Source organism: Colius striatus, chromosome 21 (genome assembly GCF_028858725.1).
Source record: "Colius striatus isolate bColStr4 chromosome 21, bColStr4.1.hap1, whole genome shotgun sequence".
NCBI classification, from domain to species: domain Eukaryota; kingdom Metazoa; phylum Chordata; class Aves; order Coliiformes; family Coliidae; genus Colius; species Colius striatus.
Window position 1 is genome coordinate 2147320 of NC_084779.1, and position 22340 is coordinate 2169659.

Sequence of the window (22340 nt, forward strand, 5' to 3'; positions counted from 1 at the left end):
CTCTCCAGTAGTGGGATTCTTACACCAAACTTTAGGTTTGTCAGCAAGCTCCAAATCCCGACTCATTTGGGCAAAGTGTGTTAATGCTGGTGCTTCATTCCGCTTTGCCACAGTTCTGAGATGATTCCCTGTAGAAAGGGCTTTCATGAGTCTGTCTTGAGGGCTCACCCCCTCTTCCCCCGTTTTCTGCTTCTCTATCAGCCCCTTTAGAGCTTGGTGAGTACGTTCGATCGTGGCTTGACCTGTAGAGTTCCCTGGGATCCCAGTGGTGTGTTTGACACCTGATAAGTTCAGGAACTCACATGTTCTACTGCCTCTGTATCCCCAGCCATTGTCAGTTTTCTCTCTCATGGAACACCAAGGACTGCAAAGCAACTCCTCCAATGTCTTATGATGCCTCGAGCCCTGTCCCTCGTTAAGGCTGTGGCCCAAACCATGGCCCAATAGGTATCAATAGTGACATGTATTGGTTTAAACCGTCCAAAGGGAGCACAGACTGTGACAGCCCATTGCCGTGTTCCTCATGGTGCCAGGCCCCTGGGATTGACTCCTGCTCCTAGGCCGATTTGATTCTGGCATGCAGGGCATGTGGAAACGATCCCCTGAGCATCCCATGTGGTCAGGTCAAAGTGCTTGGCCAGCATTTTCACACCTTGGTGAAAGAAGTCGTGTGATCTGTGGGACTGAGAAGATCTGTCAATTCTTGGCCCCACAGGTGTCAATAAAGGAGCTGCCAATATCTTGTCACCAATTTCATTGCCAACTGATGGGCCATCTGTTAAGCCCAAATGGCTTCCAATATGTCCAGTGTCATACAGTCAGGCCTGTAACGGGTGCTGTTGGTCTCACTGGCCCATCTTCCGTTTGAAATTGAGCAGAGAACAATTTATGGGCCGGATAATGATTATTTGTAGTCCCTGGATGAGACAACAAGGCCACTGTAATTCATCAGACTGCTGCAGTGCCCAGGTCAAGAACTCATCTGTGAGAGGAACGAAAATGACGTCTGCCTCGATCCCTGCTGTTGCCAGCAGACGTTTCCTGCCCTTAACTATTATTTTCACAATGGCCTCTGGTCTCGTGGTGATTGTTTTTGGCAAATTCTATGGCAAAAACATCCGCTCCAGGATGCTCAATGGGTCTCTCGCTCCTGAATCCCATTGCATCAAGAGTGCCATTCCATGCCAGCAGTGAAGCGACAGTTGGGCATCTCCGGGTTGGTGATCGCGCCAGAGAAGGTACAAGTGCACGCCTCGTGGCAATGTTTAGGTCATATTATCACCAGGGCACGCACTTATCCTCAGAAGGTGGCAATTAAACCAGAAATTGCTCATTTAACAGACATTCAGAAGCTGACAGGTGATATCCAATGGGTACGAACCACATGTGGTGTCACGAATGAGGCTCTTGCGCCACTAACGCCTTTGCTAAAGGCTCAGCAGAGGCTGACAGTGCGCGGGAACTGTCCCGGCAGCAAACACCAGCGATAGAAAAGACAGGAAACACGACAGTCAATAACTACAGTCACTGATATGATGCTGACTTGTCAGTTAACGTTGCTGTGATCAGTCCAAACCAGCATGGAATGGCACTCTTGATGCAATGGGATTCAGGAGCGAGACACCCATTGAGCATCAAAACATCAAAATATTGATGTTTTCTTCATGTACCTTTAATTTTGAAATGTGCTGCTGAAGGCTGGCTGGTCCACAAAAGAAAAAGGGAGGAATTGTAGGCACAGATGTGGCTTGGAGCAGCCAGCTTGAGTAAAGATGGCAGGGACAAGTTAATGCAGCTGGCAAGCTACTCCAATTATCACACACAGGTGCTGCAAGGTAATCAATTGGGCCCTGGGTGCTCACATGGGCAGAAGCAGCATATAAGGAGGCAGCCAGCCAAGGAAGGGTGGCTTTGAGTCAGCTCTGTTGGTTGTACTGTGTTGCCTGTGTATGTATCTGCACATGCATTACCCAGCTTCTCTACATCTTTGAATGAATATTGCTTGCACTGCTACAACACTTGATCAAGCTTTTCTTGTGGCTGTCCCACTGTTACCCTGGGAAACCTGAAGAGATGAAGAAAGGCCTTGTGGAACTTGCCTCTCTCTCCTAACCAATACTGACACAAAGCTGTTCCCCAGGGGTGACAGCACAGGGTTGGACGTAGGAACAGAAAGCTCCGAGCCATCCAAATGTCCTGATGCTGCGGGTCCCAAGCACTCTGTCTGTGGAGCACCTCTCCCAGGAGGCAGCAAGGACTCCTGGGTCATTCCCTCTGTCCCATTAAAAGGGGACAGAATGGTTTGGCAGAAAATAAACTCCTTTGCATTCTAACTCTCCTCACCGAGACTTGTACGTGATGGTGTCTTCCCCCCACATCCCCTCTTTCTTCCACCGTTTTTATACCTTCTTTTACCTTCAAGGTGGAGTTTGAGTGACTTTAGTCATAAATCCCTTTGTTACAATGGGTGTAACATCCTCTCACCTTGCATTTAAAGGTGCAGCTTACAAACAGTTCAGGGCACAGACTCAAGGAGAGGTGGCACCTTGGAGGTGGGTGGCCTTTGGGATGGAGGTGTGTTTTGGTATTAAAATGACATTGAAATGAGCAAAGTTGGCCCTAGGACAGCATTTTGTCAAGATCTGACAGACCCTTGGCTCAGGGTAACAAAAGTGCTGCTGATAGTTCCACAAGACCATCTTGTTCCTGTGTATCATCACAGAGCCTGGCTGCAGAGCCTCCACTCTGCTCCACACTCCATGGTATTTCCAGGGACTTGCTGTGTTGCTGATTGCTCACAGAGCAGCAGCAGCTGTATCCACCCTGAAGCCTTTTCATAGAATCATAGAATCAATCATAGACTCACAGCATGGTGGGGGTTGGAAGGGACCTTTAGAGCTCATCCAGTCCAACTCCCCTGCCAAAGCAGCTCCCACCTAGATCAGGTCACAAAGGAACGTGTCCAGGTGGGTTTGGAAGCCTCCACAGCCTCCCTGGGCAGCCTGGGCCAGGGCTCCCTCACTCAAACAGGTTTTTCTTATGTCTAAATGGAACTTTTTGTGTTCCAGTTTCCATTACTCCTTGTCCTGTGTAATGGTTTGACCCTGGCTGGATGCCAGGTGCCCACCACACTGCTCTATCACCCCCTCAGCCTGGGATGACAGAAGGGACACAGGTCAGGAGCCTCCAGGGACCCCCACACTGGCCCAGGACGGGACCTCTACCGCATGCCCCCAGTACTGCTGCTGGGCTGAGGAGAGTCCCACAGGCCTCACCACCCTCCCCTGAGCCAACAGCCCCTTCAGCAGCCCTGAGATCCACCTCAGAGGGGAGTTGGGCACAGGAGGTGCCCGAGGGCTCTGCTGTCCCCAGACACCAACCCTTGCTGTGCCCCGTCTGTGCTGCCTTAGGAAGGGACAGCCACGGGAAAGCAGGGCCAGACAAGTACTGCACAAACCTTTGTGTCTGGTGTTTAAACCCTTTAATCATTTCCCCTCTCAACATCACCCTCAGGCACTGTCCCCCGAGAGGGAAATCCTGGGCTTCATTTACATCTGGGGGAAGGGCAGGAGCTGTTTGGGGAGAATACTCTTCAGATGCAGTGTTGTATTCACCAGTGCCTGGGAGAGAAAAGGCAAGATCCAGGGCTGGCTCTACAGCAGACCTGGCCCGGGGAGTCCAGTCTCACGTCTCATGGGTGACAGGACACTGGAAAGCTCTGGAGAGAGCCCACAAGAGGAAACTAATTCAAAGCCAAAGCTTCCAAACCCCTTTGCTTTCTATCTCTCCTCACCAAGAGTGGGAGGTGAGCTGCAGCTGGGTCAGGATTCCAGAATCAGGACTCAATCACAACAAAGTTGTTATCAAACAGATATTCTGCATTGTGCAAGGGATATCTCGACCAAACCAGCACCACTAAGTTAAACAACAACCCCACATTTACCCCAAGAAGTGACACAATTTCCAACATGATGATCGTGTTTATCATATTCAACAGTCACAAATCACGTCACCTTGGCAGTGATTTTAGTTGCTTCAGGTTGCGACTTTCACAGTGCCCTACTGCCACCCACCGTCCATTTCACATCCCAGACTTTCACTGATGAGGTCGGTCACTGGCCTTTCTTCACCTTCTTCATGGTGTTGGCCAAGTGACCCTCCATGGTGTGATTCCTCTCTCATTGCTAGACGACCTTTAGCAGTGCAGGTGATGTTTGGCAAACTGGAACCAGGTGGTTAATACAACAGCTGATGCTACTTTAGGTTTTCTGTAACTATTGCTTTCTGTGTCATACAATTACAGTAGACCCTTATTTCTCTTTAGTGCTCCTACAACTATTGCTTTATGCCTGCCTTGGGTTTCCTATAACTCTTGATTGATTTTACAGTGTGCACTCGTTTAACAACACACCTGCCTTCACAGTAAAGGAGGAAAGGGACACAAAGGAAGAAGCAGCTTTTCCACATTGGCCCATCCTGCAGCTTGCTTCTAAAACCTGTGAGGGGAATTCCAGAGGCTGCACACAACAAGGAAACCCATGCAAACCCCACTAATGGCCTCTGCTTGCACTTTAGGCTCCTGAGACTTTGCTTTCAGCAGCCCCAGTGTCCAAGGAAGTCCCAAAGGGGCTTCTGAGGCACCAGCTCCTGCATTCCTCCTGACCAAAACACAGGAATGTGCCTCTTTGAACAGGTAAAGCTGCTCTGTCGAAGCCTGGCTGAGGGAATCTCCCAGCACAGCCCTGATCCATCCTTCCCAGGCAGAGATACATAGAACTTGCCCTGCCAAAACACTTTCCTTCTACATGAACCACGTTCAGACAAAGCCTCAAAAGCCCCTGGGAGGTTTTGCACCTTGGGACTCCAGAGGAACAGGAAATAGGTTCAATTCTTCTCTGGAGTTCTCTTTCCTCCCTTTTGGCTTTCCACCTAAGAGGATCTGCTTTAAGCTCAGCAAGATAAGCAAGGAGCTTCTTTCCTCTGTTTTCACCCAGGCAGGAATGATACAGAAATTACACAGACACCCACAGGCAAAAGCCACCTGTAACCCCTGACCCACCTGACAGTCACAGAATCACATCTGGAGCTGCTCACTGCACTCCATGGGGTTTTTGCTCCACCCCCTGCTCTGGCTCACAGACAGAAAGTCTGTGGTCTCCAGGGCCCTATTAAGTGCAATGGCTTCTGCTAGTATCTCATTAGTCCTGTGAAGAAAGCAGGAGTATGCAAGAAGGATTGTTACTCCTACTGGCACAAAGCTGTTCCCCAAGCATGACAGCACACGGTTGGATGTAGGAACAGAGAGCTCTGAGCCATCCAAATGTCCTGCTCCTGCGGCTCCCAAGCACTCTGTCTCTGCAGCACCTCTCCCAGAAGGCAGCAGGGACTCCTGGGTCTTTCCCCCCTCCCAGTGTAAACTCAGCCTGAAGATGCACCTTCCTAAGGGCAGATGAATAGAGGGGTTTGGCCTCACAGGCTCCTCTTTTGTCCCCTCTGCCTCTTCAAGTGTGTCCTGGCTTGGAGCAGAACAGCAGCAGAAATGCAGCTCCTCTTTTCCACCAGCCATGCAGGAAGAGGAGGTGGCAACAGACAACTCTCCACAGAAACTATAAAGCATCCTCCCCACAGGCCTGATGAGTTTTGTTGCTTCAGGCTCAGCAAAGAAAAAGGAAGAGAGGCCTCTGTGCTGGCAGAGCCCAAGGGCTGCTCTTGCTTGTGCCAGGACACACACATCCCGCTGACCAGCCCCAGCAAAGGCACGTGGGGTGGAAAAGCCTCAATTAAAAGGGTCCTCTTGGATTAGAAGGGGAAAAAACAGAAAATGTTTGGACCTACTTGTTTGGTTCCCCTGCAAAGCAGCTTCTCCTTCCCAGGCCCTCCCGGGATGCTTGTTGGAGCTTTCTCCTGCAGGTGCCAGTTGCAGTGTGCCCTCCTCTTGCAGTCTCTGTGCGTTCCTAATGCTCTGCATTCCCTCCAGACTCAGTTCCATCCTTCTCCTGCTGTGCTCCAGATGTGTTCTCCAACACGTGACAGCACTCCTCTATTCTGGCTTGAGCAGCTGGCTGTTCCTGAAAAGATAGAACTTCAAGAAACAGGAAGCAAAAGCCCACCCCTCCCCAAAACCCTGCTCTGTCTGACCTTTTCATAGGAAGGCAAAGATTAAACAGCCCACAATGCTGCAGAGATAGGGAGGAGGAAAAGGCTGCAGGTTTTCAGGCACACAGGTCCCATGGTACCCACACTCAAGGACTTTGGTGCAGCCTTTGGCAGCTCCCCAGCTTCCCCACACAACAGCCAAGCCCACAAACTTCACAGAGACAGGAAACACCTCAAACCATGGGCACAACCACGAATGAGTGAGTGATCTTTCCAGTAAGGGATCATAACGCAAGAGGAAACGGCCTTAAGTTGCCCCAGGGGAGGTTTAGATTGGAGATGAGGAGGAAGATGTGGTGGGGGAGTCCCCATCCCTGGAGGGATCCCAAAGCCGTGGAGCTGAGGTGCTGAGGGCCATGGGGTAGTGGTGGCTGGGCAGGGTGAGGGGAGGGCTGGGACTGCAGCTTTTCCAACTTAAAGGACTTGACTACAGATACAAATGGAAACTGACCTCTATAAATGCAGAGATGTTGGTTCTCGCTCCTCTCTTGTCGCACTGGCTGCTCACACTCTCCTCCACAAAGCCCTGTTCTGCCAAGGTCCATCCTGAGAGTCCCCACGTCACGTCTCGGAGGAGCCACCAGCGTTCCAGCTCCTGATTCATAGCTGAGAGCTGCAGACACCTCTGGGACTCCAGCTCCAGCTGCACAGAGAGGTCACACATCTGTGTGTGGGGAAATCGCTTCAGGCAGAGAGGTCGACCCTCTGTGTGAAACCCAGCCCGATGTGGGGACGGAGACCCCAGCTGCGATCAGCCCGGTTTATGTTTCAACCCAGGGTGACACCGCTCGGCTTTGGGACAGGGAGCAGCCCCCCGAGCCTTGCCCAACAGACTGCTCCAGCTTCCATCGCTCCTTGCTTTGCTTGGCAAGGGCCCTGCACCCTCCTCCAGCAGCACACAGCACTCCTGCCTCTGAAGATGCTCTTTTGTGCCTCCTGGCAGGTGCTGCCCTTCATTTGGCTTCCAGCTCGCTGCCGTCCCCTCTGCCACACGCAGCCCTGCGCTGGCGCCTGGGCCAGGCACTGTTGGGCCAGGAGACCAGAGGCTCAAGGCCTTCCCTAGGAGGGGGAAGCCTGGCTTACAAGGCACAGACAAGCAAAGGGATACCTTCCTTCCCCCAGCACAACCCTTGCAAGGAGCTGAACATCTTCGTGCAGAGACGGAGAGAAACCTTGCAAGGAACGTGACTGAGCCAGGAGGCATTTGGGAGTGCGTGGCTTGGGCTGTCACGGCACGGCCACAGCTCTTGGAGGGTGTTGCAACAGAGATGAGTCTCGAAAGAGCAAAGCTGCTTCACTCTGTACCCCGAAATGCTGCCCCAACCCACTGCTTTGGCCCTCAGCCGTGACAGGAGCTCCCTGAAGAGCCAGCCGAGTTCCTCAGGGTGAGGGGGGGGAGGCAGAGAGGGGAAAGGAGCTAAAAGCAGCCCGTGGTCTGGAAGACGACTTTTAACACCGCTGAGGCTCAATGGCCCCCTCAGACAAATGTCCCCCTACGCGCCCTCCGGGCTTGTCCCCAGGGACTCTGTGACTCTAGGAAGGACACACGGGGCAGCCAGCCGTGCAGATCTAGCACACAGCCGCGCCCACACAACCGGGCAAGCGCTGGGGCTGTGTGCGGGTAACGGGCCTCGTCTGTGGACAAAAGCGCCGCCGCCGGGCACGGGCGATGCACTGCCGGCGCCGCCGGGCCCGGCCGCCTGCCCGCTTCCAACATGGCGGCCGCGGGCACGGCAGCTGAGGGCCAGCGCCGCGGCTCCGTGACACTTCCGCTTCCGGCGTCACTTCCTGTTCCCGCGGCAAGCGGCCGGCATGGCGGTGCTGGCGGCCAACCCCAACAACCCCGTGGTGTTCTTCGACGTCACCATCGGCGGGCAGGTACGCGGGGGGGCTGCCGGAGCCCCGGCCGCGCTCGGGAGCGGGGGAGTGGTGGTCGGGGCGCCCGCGGCGCCCGCGGCTGTGCGGGGCTGAGGAAGGGCCGTGGGAGCGGGGTCGGAGCCGCGCGCGGAAGCAGGGCCGCAGGGCCTAACCGGGGCTGTGGGAGCGGGACGGGGCTGCAGGGGCTAACCGGAGCTGTGGGAGCGGGACGGGGCTGCAGGGGCTAACCGGGGCTGTGGGAGCGGGAGGAGGCTGCAGGGGCTAACCGGGTCTGTGGGAGCGGGACGGGGCCGCGGGGGCTAACCGGGGCTGTGGGAGCGGGACGGGGCTGCAGGGGCTAACCGGAGCTGTGGGAGCGGGACGGGGCTGCAGGGGCTAACCGGGGCTGTGGGAGCGGGAGGAGGCTGCAGGGGCTAACCGGGGCTGTGGGAGCGGGACGGGGCCGCGGGGGCTAACCGGGGCTGTGGGAGCGGGACGGGGCCGCGGGGGCTAACCGGGGCTGTGGGAGCGGGAGGGGCTGCGGGGGCTAACCGGGGCTGTGGGAGCGGGACGGGGCTGCGGGGGCTAACCGGGGCTGTGGGAGCGGGAGGAGGCTGCAGGGGCTAACCGGGGCTGTGGGAGCGGGACGGGGCTGCGGGGGCTAACCGGGGCTGTGGGAGCGGGAGGAGGCTGCAGGGGCTAACCGGGGCTGTGGGAGCGGGAGGGGGCCGCGGGGGTTAACCGGGGCTGTGGGAGCCGGGAGGGGGCTGCGGGAGTTAACCGGGACTATGGGAGAGGACATTGTAGGGAGGGGGCCACGGGGGTTAACCGGGGCTGTGGGAGCCGGGAGGGGGCTGCGGGGGTTAACCGGGGCTATGGGAGAGGACATTGTAGGGAGGGGGCTGCGGGAGTTAACCGGGGCTATGGGAGTGAGTGCTGTAGGGAGTGGGCTGCGGGGGTTAATTGGGGCTGTGGGAGTGGGCATTGTAGGGAGGGGGCTGTGGAGAAGGGTTGGGCGCTGTGGGAGCCTGGGTACGTTGGAGGGGGCTGGCGGCAGCGCTGCGGTGTGTCGCAGGGGAGGGTTTGCGGCGCTGTGCTGGTGCAGGGGGCAGTTCCTCGGTGGGGCTGATGCGTGTGAGTGGGGCTCAGAAGGCTCATGTGGCCGCTGTCCCTGCGCAGGAGGTTGGCCGCATGAAGATTGAGCTGTTTGCAGATGTTGTACCCAAGACTGCAGAGAATTTCAGGTGAGGAGCAGCAGTGTTCCTGCAGCTCAGCAGGACCTGGGCTGCTGAGGCTGTTTGGTGTCTTTGGTGGCACAGTGACTGCCTGCCCCCGCCCCCAAACCCCTGCTCACCTCTCTGTCCCTAGAGAGATGTGACTGTGCAGCATCCTGGGAAGCCCCTCGGGACGGAAGGTGAGGGACTCCAGCCCCTCTCTCCTCACTCTGTGGAGCTTCTTGCACTTGGTTCATTTCTAAAAGGCAGCACCTTAATGTGAGGGGAGAGGTCTCCTCACCCCCCAGCTCTCCTGCCCCTGAGTGCAGGATGTGCCACTTGAACTAGCACAGTGCTGCAGCCCCTGTGTTAAACATCTGCCCTCCTCAGCTACAGGGAGTGCAGGAATGTCTGTGAAATGGAAGTGGGGAGGAGTTCCTGCAGGTTCCTGTTTCACTGGGGATATCCCCAGGGCAGTAAGGAAACTCCTGTTCACCAGGGGTGGTTTAGCCCTGGCTGGGTGCCAAGTGCCCACCAAGTTGTTCTGTCACACCCCCTTCTAAACTGGACAGGGAACAGAAGAATATAACAAGAGATTTGTGAGTCAAGATGAGGGCAGGGAGACCTCTCAGCAGTCAGTGTCATGGGAAAAACAGACTCAAGTTGGGAAGAAAAAGATTTATTTGATTAACGAACCATCAGAACAAAGGGATGAGAAATAAAACCAAACCTTAAAACCCTTCCTCCTACCACTCCCTCTTCCCAGGACTCTCCTTCCCTCCCCCCTAGCAGGGCAGGGGATGGGGGTTGTGGTCAGTTCATTACAGATGGACTTTGCTGCTGCTTCTCAGGGGGAGGCCTCCTCACACTTCCCACTGCTGCACTGTGGGGTCCAGCCCATGGGACACAGTCCCTCATGAGCTTCTCCAACGTGGGCCCTTCCCATGGGCTACAGCTCCTCATGAACTGCTCCATCCTGGGGCCTTCCATGGGCTGCAGTGGCACAGCTGCCTCACCGTGGGCTGCACCACAGGGCACAGGGGACTCTCTACCAGGGCCTAAGCACCCTTCTCCCCCTCCCTCTGCACTGACCGTGGTGTCTGTGGAGATGTTCTCACATTCTCACTCCCTGGAGCTGCTGCAGTTCAGCAATGACACAGCAACTTCTTCCCCTTCTCAAACACCTTAATCACAGGGGTATTACGTCAATCACTAATTGGGCAGGCCTGGCTCAGCTTTGGGTCCATCTAAGACTTGATTGGCATTGGCCCTGTCAGCTACAGAAGTTTCTGGCAGCTCTTTGTTTAAAGCCCCCACTCCCAAGAACCTGTCCCAAGCAAAACCACTACAGCCAGTCAGAGCATGTTTGCTGCATGCAGCCCGCTGTGTTCTCAGAGTTTAGCTGTGTCTCACACTCTGCTCTCTTTCTTGTTTTCCAGGCAGTTTTGTACAGGTGAATTCAGGTAAGTGGGTCAGAGTGTCCTTTTAAGTTACCTACTCAGCAAAACAGGGCTGGTGAGCAGGAAGAAGGCTCACTTGGAAGCTTTTCTTGGTATAGCTGGGCAAAAGGAAAGCCTTACACAAGTCCTCTCTGATGAAGTCATGAGGGGCTCAGTCAGTAGTGGAGGTGACAGCCTTTCCCTTTTGGGCATGACTTTGTTCTTGCTCAGATGGCTCAAGTAGGCCTTGTCTGCAAAGCCCACCTGCTCATGCTGCAGTTTCAGTGGGATCCTGTAAATGTGATGGTATGGATGTTGTTTGATGTGCAGAGCCTACTCCAGCTCTCCTGTTGCCTCTGGGAGCACTGGCTGACTGTGGTGTGTCAAGGCAGCCACTAACATACAGGGCAATCCTCTGGGACTCTGAATTCCTGGGAGGCTTTTGTGTTGGGATATCCAGCAGGTTGCAATGATGTTCCTTTTTATTTCTTTGTAGGAAAGATGGTGTCCCTATAGGTTATAAAGGAAGCACTTTCCACAGGTAATGAGCTACTTAAATAGCAGCCTGAGCTAGATGTGGTACTTGAGACCTCCCTCAAGGCATGGTCTCCCTCATGACCTCCCTCAAGGTCTATGAGGCATGAGCAGCTCATGGCTGGTACTGGGGGATGTGGGGGTCTGTCAGATGCATACACTAGAGCTCTGGGAGGGATCGCCCATTCCTAGTATCACAAAATCACTTTGGTTGGAAAAGCCCTTGGAGCTGCTGCAGTGCCAGCCCTCCCCTCACCCTGCCCAGCCCAGCACTGACCCCTCAGCACCTCAGCTCCACGCCTTTGGGATCCCTCCAGGGCTGGGCACTCCCCCAGCTCCCTGGGCAGCCTGGCACAGGGGCTCACACCCCTCTCAGGGAAACAGTTCTGCCTCAGCTCCAGCCTCAACCTCCCCTGGGGCAGCTGCAGCCCATTTCCTCTTAATCCATGAGGTCGCTGGTCTGTCACCCAGTCACTGCCCCAGTCACCCAGCAGTGGCTCCCAAGTTGCCAGGGAACAACCAGTAGTTGAGATGAGTTGCAGATTTTAGACTGCAGCATTCACAGAGCCTGCTGATGTCCATTGTGCTGTTTCCCCCACGTTAGGCTTCTGGAGGCATTTCTCTGCTGACAACTAGGTATTGTTTTACTTTTTCAGGGTAATAAAGGATTTCATGATCCAAGGAGGTGACTTTGTAAACGTATGTACTTCTGTATTCCTTCCCTGCTTTCCCTCAGTGCTTCAAAAGGCAGCAGCTCCCAAGGGTCTGCACTGACCTGTGGCATCTGTTGGCTCTCATTGAGGGGCCTGGCTATGGGTTTCCTCAGAGTGTTGCTGCCATCTTCCTGCAACAGACTAGAATGTACTGAAAAGAAATCTGGGCTCTTGGCTGAACACACTTTCTCCTTCCCAAAACATTCCCCCCCTAAAATAAGCGTGGCAGTTACAGCCAGAGACTTTGCAAACTTGCAAATGTGGTGTGTTTTTTTTTTACCCTGTTGTCTTTTCCTCTCCTCCTGTTCCCCACCTCCCTCCAGACAGGAAACCCTGACAATTTCTGGTAGCTTGATGGAGAGAGACTCTTCAGTACACAATCAACTATCTAATGCAAGAGACTTTAAATCAAAACTGACTTTTTGTTGGTGAATAGTCTCAAAATAGAAAAGACTTTGTGGCTGCAGTTGTGGTCCTGCTCTGAGCTGAGGATAAGCAGAGTATCTGGGGATGGATGGAGGAGCACAGGGCTCCCTCACTGTCCTGGCACCCACTGCATTTTTAACAGAAACTTTGTAAAACTCAGTTTTATGGAAGTCACTGAGAGAACTGAGCTCAGCCACACCAGGCTTCCAGGTCATTGCTGGTTGTGCTGCTGCTCAAATGTCCCACTGGGCTTTATCACTTCCCCCAAAGCTCCACAAGCCTTGCAGATTACACCAATGTTTTGAATTGATAAATCACACTTAGCACAAAACCACCCAGGGAGCAATAACAGTCAGACTGATGGCTGAGATAGGGCATGTGCTCCTGTCTCAGCTCAAGGAAACCACAAAGGAGAGGAGGGAAAGCAGCAAGGGCTGTGCAAGCAGAGGGAAAGGTGTGGAGCTGCATGGAGTGTATCACTGACACTTTATTTTCCTGTTCAATTTGCCCTAATAAAAACCATATGTTAAGGAGCAAGGTGGGGAGAGGAGACAGGTTGCAGCAAGGCAGAAGTAGTGGGGCTGAAGCCACACATAAGGGCAAAATCCACACAGCAAGGGGAATCACTGGCAGAACAGTAAATTCAGCAGCCTGTGCCAGAGGTACCACTTTGCATCACTCCTGCAGCATTCCCTGAAGAGCTCCCCCTGGCAGCACCTTTAAGGCTGTTCTGCTCAGTTCCTTTTGTCTTCTACTGGAGGGTCCCTGTGACACTGGAGCAAAGGGCAGAGTGGCCTTTCAGCCCCACAGCATGGTGGGGCTTAGAAGGGACCTTTAGAGCTCGTGCAGTCCAACCCCCCTGCAGAAGCAGCTCCCACCTACATCAGGTCACACAGGAACGTGTCCAGGTGTGTTTGAAGCCCTCCAAGGAAGGAGCCTCCACACCCTCCCTGGGCAGCCTGGGCCAGGGCTCCCTCACTCAAACACTGACACAGTTTCTTCTTGTGTTTAAATGGAACTTGTTGTGTTCCAGCTTCATCCAATAACCCCTTGTCCTTTTGCTGGATACAATAGAAAAAAAGTGCTGCCCCAACCTCCTGACACCCACCAGTGAGATATTTGTAACTATTAATAAGATCCCCCCTCAGTTTCCTCTTCTCCAGACTGAACAGCCCCAGGTCCCACAGCCTTTCCTCATCAGGAAGATGCTCCAGTCCCCTGATCATCTTGGTGGCCCTGCTCTGGCCTCTCTCCAGCAGTTCCCTGTCTCTCTGCAGCTGGGGAGCCCAGCACTGGACACAGGACTCCAGATGAGGCCTCAGCAGGGCAGAGCAGAGTAGAGGGGGAGCAGAACCTCCCTCACCCTGCTGCCCACACTCCTTGAGCTCAGTCTGCAGCCACTGCCCTTGCTGAGTGTCTCGAGATCCTAGTGCAAGGGCCTGGAGTTGGGTACAAGATGTCTCAGCTTGGTGGAAAATACAGCAAAAAATTAGCAGCTCTGAAGTTGAGAAACCATCCTTGCTGAACAGAGATCACTTCCCTGTTCCCAGTAAAGTCACAGGAGATCAGGTGAAATAAATAAGCAAACCATCAGTGGACTTCTTCCACACGACCACTTCTGCTTGCTTTGTCCCATCACCTCGTGTTTCTGTGTCCCCTCCCCTTTCCCTCTCGAGTCCAATGGGTCTGTACTGAGGACTCTGTAGCCTCCATCTCACTCTGAGAGGCTTAGGCTTACCCTTCACCAACTCCATGGGCTTCTGCCAATGTGTGGATGGAAGCAGCGTGCTGTGGGGTCAGAAAAGAGCCGCTGTTCCTCTTCAGGAAAGAAACATCACGTGTGTTCCCTGCTGGTGTGTATGAATGGCAGTGCAGCAGCACATCTGTTTGAGGCTGAGCTTAAAGCTGGCTTTTTGCTCAGGGATTTGTAATTTCCTTTTTTAAATGGGATGGTTCTGTAGCAGTTGCTGCAAAATGAGCACTGGGGCTGACTGGGCACCTCTCCTCTGCAGGGAGACGGCACTGGAGTAGCCAGTATATACAGGGGTCCTTTTGCAGATGAAAACTTCAAGCTGAAACACTCTGCTCCTGGGCTGCTCTCTATGGTGAGTATAAAATAATGACAGTTTAAGATTAAAAAGCTTTGGGCACTTGGTGCCCTTTTCCTAAGTGTATTAATTGTCAGACAACAGAAATCACCATTGGATGCAGGATCTGAAAGCCCTGCTTTGTAACTGCCAGGCAGAGGGCTGCTCATGGGTTAGTGTGTTAAATAACACGGAAGTCTGGACCCTGCAGCACATTCCACCCCTTTTTTTTCTTACCTGTTGGAGTGCTGGAGTAGGCTTTGTGTGGTGGCTTGTGGAGGAGCTTGATTCTTACTCTTCATATCCAGTGGCACGTGTGGTGTTTCCTCTGATGCTGTTACAGAGCACTGACCTCAGCAAGGTAGAAACAAAGACATTTGGGAGTTTCAGAGCAGTGTGACCATGGTGTCTTTTATAACATTTTCTTGTGAGAACGTGCCACCACTGCATGTTGTCTGGTAGAAACAACACACTGACTTTTGCAAAAGAGAGTGGAGCTGGTGCTGTGCACAACTGCTTCTCCCCCAGCTCTTTCTACTGCCCTGCCCTTAAAACCACTTGCTTAGGGCATTAACCACTTGGATTACTTGTTCATCCAGTTCAAAACATGGCCCTAAAAAGAGGTGTCATGACACAGTTAAACAGCTGGTGCACTGTGGTGCTGGTGTGGGAGAAGGGATCCACGCTGATCTTGGCAGCTTTGTGTTTAAGTGGTATGGCTCTGGAATTGATCTGCTGGGCCAAACTATGGCCCATCCCAGCTGGATCCTTCTGAAGCTGGCAAGCAATAGCTAAAAATGCAACATGACTGTGTACTGTGCAACCATGCAGCTGCAAAACTTCCCCAGTTCACATGTCAGCACAGAGACATGCTTGATTTTCTCCTGGTTGTCAGTAGGGCTTTGAAAAACAGAAGTGGGCTGAAGTGTTGCAGAGATGTTTTCATGGCAGAGAGCAAATGTTGTGGTCAGGTGTGAATGAAATTTCACATCTGCATTCCACTGTTGCTGTTACCCTGGGCCAATATGATGGTGACCTCACCAGACAGACACCTTTGGGAGGGTTTTTTTATTCTAAAGAATCCTTCCAAACAGCAGGAATCAGCTACTGGGGGTTTTTCCACCCTGGTTCCTGGCTCTCAGTTTTACCCAGGACAATACTGCAGTCACTAGGTACTCACCAACAAAAAAAAATCAAGCCTTTTTTCAGGAGCAGGCTCTGGAGCCCAGATTTCAGCACAGTCTTGCACGGAATGTGCCTTCATAGAAGTCTAAAGTCACAAAGCTGGTGATGTTGCTCCCACTGGCGTGAGCCCATCCCGGCACAGGCTGCTCTCCTGCAGATGTGTATCTTCCTTCCTTTAGTTTGTGTAGCAACAAGCCAAAAATAGGCTAGGTCTAGAGCAACAGCTGTCTCCTGTGTGAGAGGCTTCTGCTGCCAGGTTTGGGAAGGACACTTCAGTTATACCCTGTTTGCTCTTTGCCATTCTCAACCTGCAGGCAAACAGTGGCCCAAGTACCAACGGCTGCCAGTTCTTCATTACGTGCTCCAAATGCGACTGGTTGGATGGAAAACACGTTGTGTTTGGTGAGTACCTGCAGCACAGCCCTGGCCTGGCAGCTCACAGACACTCCCCGTGGGGCAGCTGCTCAACTAAACACCCCAGGCTGCTTGTTCTTGTGGCAGCAGAGGCATCTCTGCAGCCAGACACTGAGATGGGTCGCTGCTGAAATTCAGGTGGGTGTTTTCCTGCAGGTTAGTTTGAGATCAGAATCTCAAGGGCTGGAAGGGACCTTGAAAGATTATCTGGTCCAACCAGAGCAGGACCCCTTAGAGTAGGTCACAGAGGAATTTGTCCAGCTGAGTTTGGAGTGTCCCCAGAGAAGGAGACTCCACAGCCCATGTGGGCAGCCCGTCAGGTCCTTGGTGGATGTATCGTCATCACATAAACCCTTGGCCAATGCAGAAGGGACACCTGAGTGAAGGGACAACTCTTTTCTCCACTCTCATAGAGGACTGAGCCTCCAGAAGGGTTTTTAGATAGTAATTGCATGAAAGCACATCTGACTTCTGATTTGCTGCCACTGGAGCTGTAGGATTTTGAGGCCAACCTCTGAGCTGGTGTCCTACTTACTGCTTCCTCCAGTTCTCTGATAACACTGATCCCTTTCCCTGACATTTGTGCATCACTGCAAAGGTGGGTGTTGATACAGAGGTAGTTCATGGGGCTTTAGCACAGCTGGAATCTCAGCACCTAGATCTCTTAGACCTGCCACAGGAAAATGCACTTCACATGTTCTGAATGTGGAAAACATTTGAAGAGGGATTGTTTCTGTTCTTGGTGTAGAGATGGGTAACAAACCCTGCTGTGCCCAGTAGCTCTACAGTGAACAGGACTTCTCAGGAGGACAGAAATGCATGTGAGTGGTGGGGAGCAGTGGTAAAAAACAGTCATGTTGAGTTGGGTGCTTTTCTCATTCTAGGTAAAATTGTCGATGGGCTGTTGGTCATGAGAAAAATTGAAGTAAGTTGAATTTGCCTGTTTCTCTGTCCCCATTTGGAAGTCGTGTAGAGGATTGACAAGGGTTGTTCTGTCTTCTTCCACTGCCTGCTTACAGGATACCAGGGAACACCAATGTTGATAATGGATATTGTTGGTTGGCATCATTATAAAATAGCTGGAGCTGTGTTGGGGCAGAGACTGACATGCAGATTGCCCTTAGAAATGCTCTTGTGGCTGCAGGTTGGTCTTTGAGCAGGGATTGTGTTCTTATGGCTTTATTTGCAACGCTTTGCGTTTGTTTAGGAAGCTGGATTGAAAAGCTGTTTCATCAGCAACTCTGAAAAGAGGGTAAAGCAGATCCCTTCTGTGCTGCTCTGTGGGATTATGCAGTGGGTGCTAAATCATCAGTTCTGCTGATCTGTGATCAGCATCTTGAATAAGAAAGATTAAACTGATCTTCTCATGGGTATCCAGGAGCTGAAGATAAAGAAGCTTAGGGCTGGTGGTTGCTACCAACGTTGTGGCTGGGTGTCACATGAGCAGGTTTAACAAATCACAGTGAGTTCTTCAAGCCAACAGACACTAACTTCATGGCAGGAGCACGGGATGTGCACAAGGGCCTCTGCTGCCAGCAAACCCAAAGAGTGGGGTGTCAACAGAGCCAACAGCTGTTAGGTGTTGAGAACAGGTCACGTACAGTGTGACATAGTCCATGTGTTGCCAGCCCTCTTCAGGTGTGCCTGCGCTGTGCATAACTGCACTGAGAGGTAAGTGAAAGGAAATCAGGAAGAGCAGCCAAGGGCAGCAGAACACGGCCCCGGCCGGAGCGTTGCTGTGTGACGGCCTCACACGGACGCTCCTTCTCTGCAGACAGATTTGCTTTGCCCGTGCTTTAAAGATCTAAGCCAGAGCAGCCTCAGGTGACACCAGGGCTGCTGTATCTCATGAGGACCTCTCCAGTTTTTGCTCTGTTCCTTCCCTCCCGTTCAAAGGATCAGAGTGTGGTCTGTATCCCCAGACCTCCACGGAGAGAAGGTGATCACCAGCTTCTGCTGTGTCTGCTGCCAAAATGCGTAACGGTGCTTCTGTGTTACAGCTGTGTCTGGGTTCCCCCTTTCCTGGTGCTGGACAGACATCCTCAAGTACCTGTCACTCACCATTTCTGGACTTTCTTTAACGTTACCTATTTGTTTGTCCCCAGAATGTGCCCACGGGTCCAAATAACAAACCCAAGCTGCCAGTTGTGATATCTCAGTGTGGGGAAATGTAAACAGAAGTGTGGTAAGTCTCGGTCTTCACAGGCACCCAGTGTCATTGGCATCTGGGCTGCTGCACTCCTTACTTTTCTCTTGGCTGACTTTTGTATTCACTTGAACTGTCTCAGCCCAGTGAGACCCTGGAAAATGCTTCTCTGACAGTGTAAGGTTTTTGCTGGCTCAACTCCCTGGACTGGTTTCCCTCCCAGCTGCACACACCGTGGACAACACGAGCAGAGTCACGCTCTGCAGCTGCAGTCCAGGGGAAGATGGGGTTGTAGGAGCTCTGCCTTGGGTGAAGTGAGGCTGGCCTGAGGCCTCAGCTTTAGAAACCAGTGGATGAAAGGGAAATGCAGCTGGTGTTAACTCAGGCAGTCGTGGAGAGGGCTTAATTTGAGGTGCAGGTTGGTGAGCTCTCCCAAGCATCCATGTGTGGGGCAGGCAGGGGTCGAGAAGAGCAGAGGGGACTTGAGCTTAAGATTGCCATCACTGAAGGGCCAGGGAATTATGTTGCAGAGTCTTAACTCAAAAATATCTCTGTCCTGAGGTGAAGGGAGATGTCTGCAGCGTTCAGGCTTCATTTTGGTTAATCCATCATGCTCAGGACAGGGCAGGCTAACGTGCAGAATTCCCTTTCCATTTGTCCACCCACATCACTAGGAAAAACACAGGCATTTAAACAAATCTGTCCAGATTTCAGTGTTTCAGGCTGCAGCTTGTTAAAAGTCTGCTGTATTAGCCTTTTGATTGCTGGTTTTTCAGATTTCAGCAGACAGGCAGGCACTGACAAAAGCAAATCCTCACAATGTTTGACCTTCCATTGAATGGTTTCCAGAGGCACCTGGAATGTCCCACAGAGACACGTCCCTGTGTCCATGATAAAGTCTGTCATCTCTGTAGCCAGGCTCTTGGGACCTCCTCCTGTTTGATAAAGTGACAACAGGCAGTGTAATCCTGCTTTCACAGAATCTTTAGGGTTGGAAGGGACCCTCTGCTCTGCCCTGGTGAGACCACATCTGGGATAGTGTGTCCAGTTCTGGGCCCCTCAGTTGCAGAAGGACAGGGAGCTGCTGCAGAGAGTTCAGTGCAGGGCCACAGAGATGCTGGAGTGGAGCATCTGCCTTGTGATGAAAGGCTGAGGGAGCTGAGGCTCTGGAGCCTGGAGAAGAGACTGAGGGGTGAGCTCAGTCATGTTACAAATGCATCAAGGGTGGGTGTGAGGAGGCTGGAGCCAGGCTGTGCTCAGGGATGCCAATGACAGGACAAGGGGCAATCGGTACAAGCTTCATTTCCCTGGTGCTTCTGGTGGCATTTATAGGCTCTGGAAGATGGGTACAGTCTTCTTACCAGGCTTTCTTGCAGGAAGACAGACCCACGCTGGTGAGTCAGGTCCCCTTTAGGATTGTCCTCGGGCCCAGACTGGTTGATCCTTGCTGAGTACATGATCTCTGGCCACCATCCAATCTGAGACTGGAAGCTTTTCATTTCTAGGTATGAGGCTGGTGCCATGTTGTTTGCTTCCCAGCCAGGTCTCAAGGTCTCCCTCAGCTGCCTGTAGACAAGAACAGCTTTTGTCTTGCCCAGCTTCAGACAGCTGAACCAATTGCATGTCCAGATCCTTTAAAATCAGCCAAGAGACCCAGGCACTCTTGGGTTTAAGTTCAGAGGTGTATGCTGATGCATGCCATGGAGACCTAGGAAGGCTTTGGATTTCTCTAGTGCAGGGCTGACATGAGTTAGCTCATGCAGCAAGAAGCACCCACTTGGAAACAGCCATAGTGGCACTCGGTGTCACTGCACAGTGTGGTAGGATGAGTTGGGAAGGGCTCTCCAGCATTTCAGACCTGTTTCTTCTTTGTTTCAGTGCTCTTTCACCAGCGGTTAGGCTGGTGCTCGCTCCATGCAGTTCCAGCTCAAGCCCAGTCCTTTCCTGGGGCAGATCCACGCTCTTGACTCTCTGAGATGATGTAATAACTGGCATCCATCCCTTTTTTTTGGTGTCTTTAAATGTAAATAAAGGATTTTGTTACATGTGTGTGCAGTGCACATCAGTTAACATGCTTGGGAACAGATGCTACATCAGGCAAGAAGGGCAATGGCACCTTCAGCAGGGAACGTGTGTGGTGCTGAATGACACTCCTGCCAAGTGGGACAGAAGAGATGGCAGTGCAGGTAAAGGAGGCTGCCTGTCAGAGAGGTTCTTGGCATCCTGGGAATCACGAGAACATTTCTATGTGCAGCTTTACTAAAGCACAAGAATCTGGTATGGCACAGGCTTCCATCACCACGGGTTTCTGGGCTCTGAGGTGAGCTGCTGTTGTAAACAAGCGTTTGTTAAACCTCCCCCAGTGCTTAGCAGCCCTGAGCCCTCAGGCTGGTGTGTTACATGGGAGTTGCCTGGGTGCTGCAGGGGTGTTAGAGCAGGGCTTTGGGCTGGGAAGCAGAGAATTGTGATGCTGTAGGAGTAGAAATCAGGGCTTCTTACCCTTCATGGTAACAAAGGGCAGGGCTATAGTTCAGTGGTAAACAGAGGGCAAGAGGAAATGGGCCCAGGGGAGGTTTGGATCTGAGGAAGAACTTTTTCCCTGAGAGGGTTAGTAAGCATTGGAACTGGCTGCTGAAGGAGGTGGTGGAGTCCCCATCCCTGGAGATATTGATAAGATGCATAGCTGAGGTGCTGAGGGCCAGGGGTTAGTGGTGGGCTGGGCAGGGTTGTGACTGCAGCAGCTTCAAGGGCTTTAACAAATAAAATGACATTAGGAAAACTTTCTTCTCCCAGAGATGGATTGCAAGCTTTCCTACCTGCTGAGGTACACTCCTCATGAGGGCTGGGCTGCAGCCTGAGTTTCCTCATCCAGCAGATTAAAAGTAAAGGAGTTGGGAGTAAAGTCTGTTCTGCCTCGTGCCAGCGCCGTATCCCACCCGCATGCATCTCGGCCCTCGGGAGCTGCAGCCCCTGCACACAGCCTGGAGGACAGAACCTGCAGGCACACTTTGGCTTGCTCTTTTATCTCGTGGCTGTTTAAAATCCCTGAAGCCAGCTCTGGCTGTGAGGATTTCCATGTCTCTGTGCCTGGCACTGCACAGCTGCCAAGGGCTATGGTGCTCCTCTCCAGACTCAGGCATCTCACCTTGCACCCAGAAAACATCAGGTGAGAAAAGAAACACAGAACACGCCATCCATTTGCAGACCCCAAGAAGCCTTTGCACAGGACTCTTTCCTGTCAGGTGATGGTTGAAAATTTCCAATGCAGAGAGGAAAACTGGAGCTGGAGAGAGAGGTGACCAAAAAGAAGCTCAGCTGCTGGTCCTGCTTGGAAACATGTCCAGATGGCCCTTGGCTGTGAGGTTGAGGGAGCTCTGCCTGCCAGCTGCAGTGCTGAGCTTTGCAGTTCTGTCTGTGGGTGCACAAACTCACTGCACTTTTTCACGAGGGAAAACAGCTTATTTCTGGGGCTGGGCCCAGCAGCGCTTCCTCAGCCTGATGTGTGTGTCACTGCCATCAGCTCGTCTCACTTCCCACACAGCAGGGCTCACAGAGCTTCCCCAAATTAATTAACAGCAGCAAATCCATTATGACCTCTTTGAAAGTTGTTCCAATGGCTAATTATATCTTGTGATGTTTCCCTTTGACACTAAATGGGCAGCATGTCAGCTTCCCAGCTTGTGTGTCTTACTGGTTCTTATCTGCTGGCTGAAGGTTTTTGCTAAGACCACATTTCTGGGTTGAATTCCCTCATGATGAAGTCTCCCTTCAGTTGTGTTGTATGTAGCAATTCCTGGAATCTCTTGCTGTAGAGCAGATGATGGATCTTCTTTCTCTGAGCTCCAGCATCAGAGAATCACCTGAGGATCAGATTAGCCCCCAGTGTTACTCACAAAAAGATGTTGTTAGCTGTTGCGTGGCCCCCACATCCTTACAGGCTTCATCACTCAGATTCGAGGTTTCCTCCCCACTTTTCTCCCTCTGAGATCTCCTGTGTCACAGATTCCCTACTGGCTTCTGTATTTTAAGACTTGTTTTCACTTGTCTTTCACTCTGGTTTCAAGCTCACAGTCGCTTGTGGGATCGTATTGTCGTTTTAAAGCTCTTACTTTTGTTACCTGAGTTGGAGATCTCATGGAAGAGATTCCAAAACAGCCTGAACAAGGCCT

The 22340-nt window shown here is 52.5% G+C and overlaps 1 protein-coding gene across 3 annotated transcripts; it reads left to right on the top strand.

The window, feature by feature from the left end:
* The first annotated feature begins 7952 nt into the window (after positions 1 to 7952).
* On the top strand, positions 7953 to 20216 carry PPIH (peptidylprolyl isomerase H). 3 transcript variants are annotated; one of them, XR_009820217.1, is made up of 11 exons: positions 7953 to 8034; positions 9193 to 9257; positions 10667 to 10690; positions 11163 to 11207; positions 11857 to 11899; positions 14352 to 14444; positions 15926 to 16013; positions 16910 to 16950; positions 18131 to 18210; positions 19548 to 19676; positions 20050 to 20216. XR_009820217.1 is itself a non-coding variant. In XM_062013090.1 (10 exons), the coding sequence occupies exons 1-9, from the start codon at positions 7969 to 7971 to the stop codon at positions 18197 to 18199; spliced, it is 534 nt and encodes a 177-aa protein (XP_061869074.1). In that variant the 5' UTR covers positions 7953 to 7968; the 3' UTR covers positions 18200 to 18210; positions 20050 to 20216. The 3 variants fall into 3 exon arrangements, 1 of the variants encoding a protein (XP_061869074.1); XR_009820218.1 differs by lacking the exons at positions 19548 to 19676; positions 20050 to 20216 and adding an exon at positions 17045 to 17169 and having other exon boundaries at positions 18131 to 18212; XM_062013090.1 differs by lacking the exon at positions 19548 to 19676.
* The last annotated feature ends 2124 nt before the right edge of the window (positions 20217 to 22340 follow it).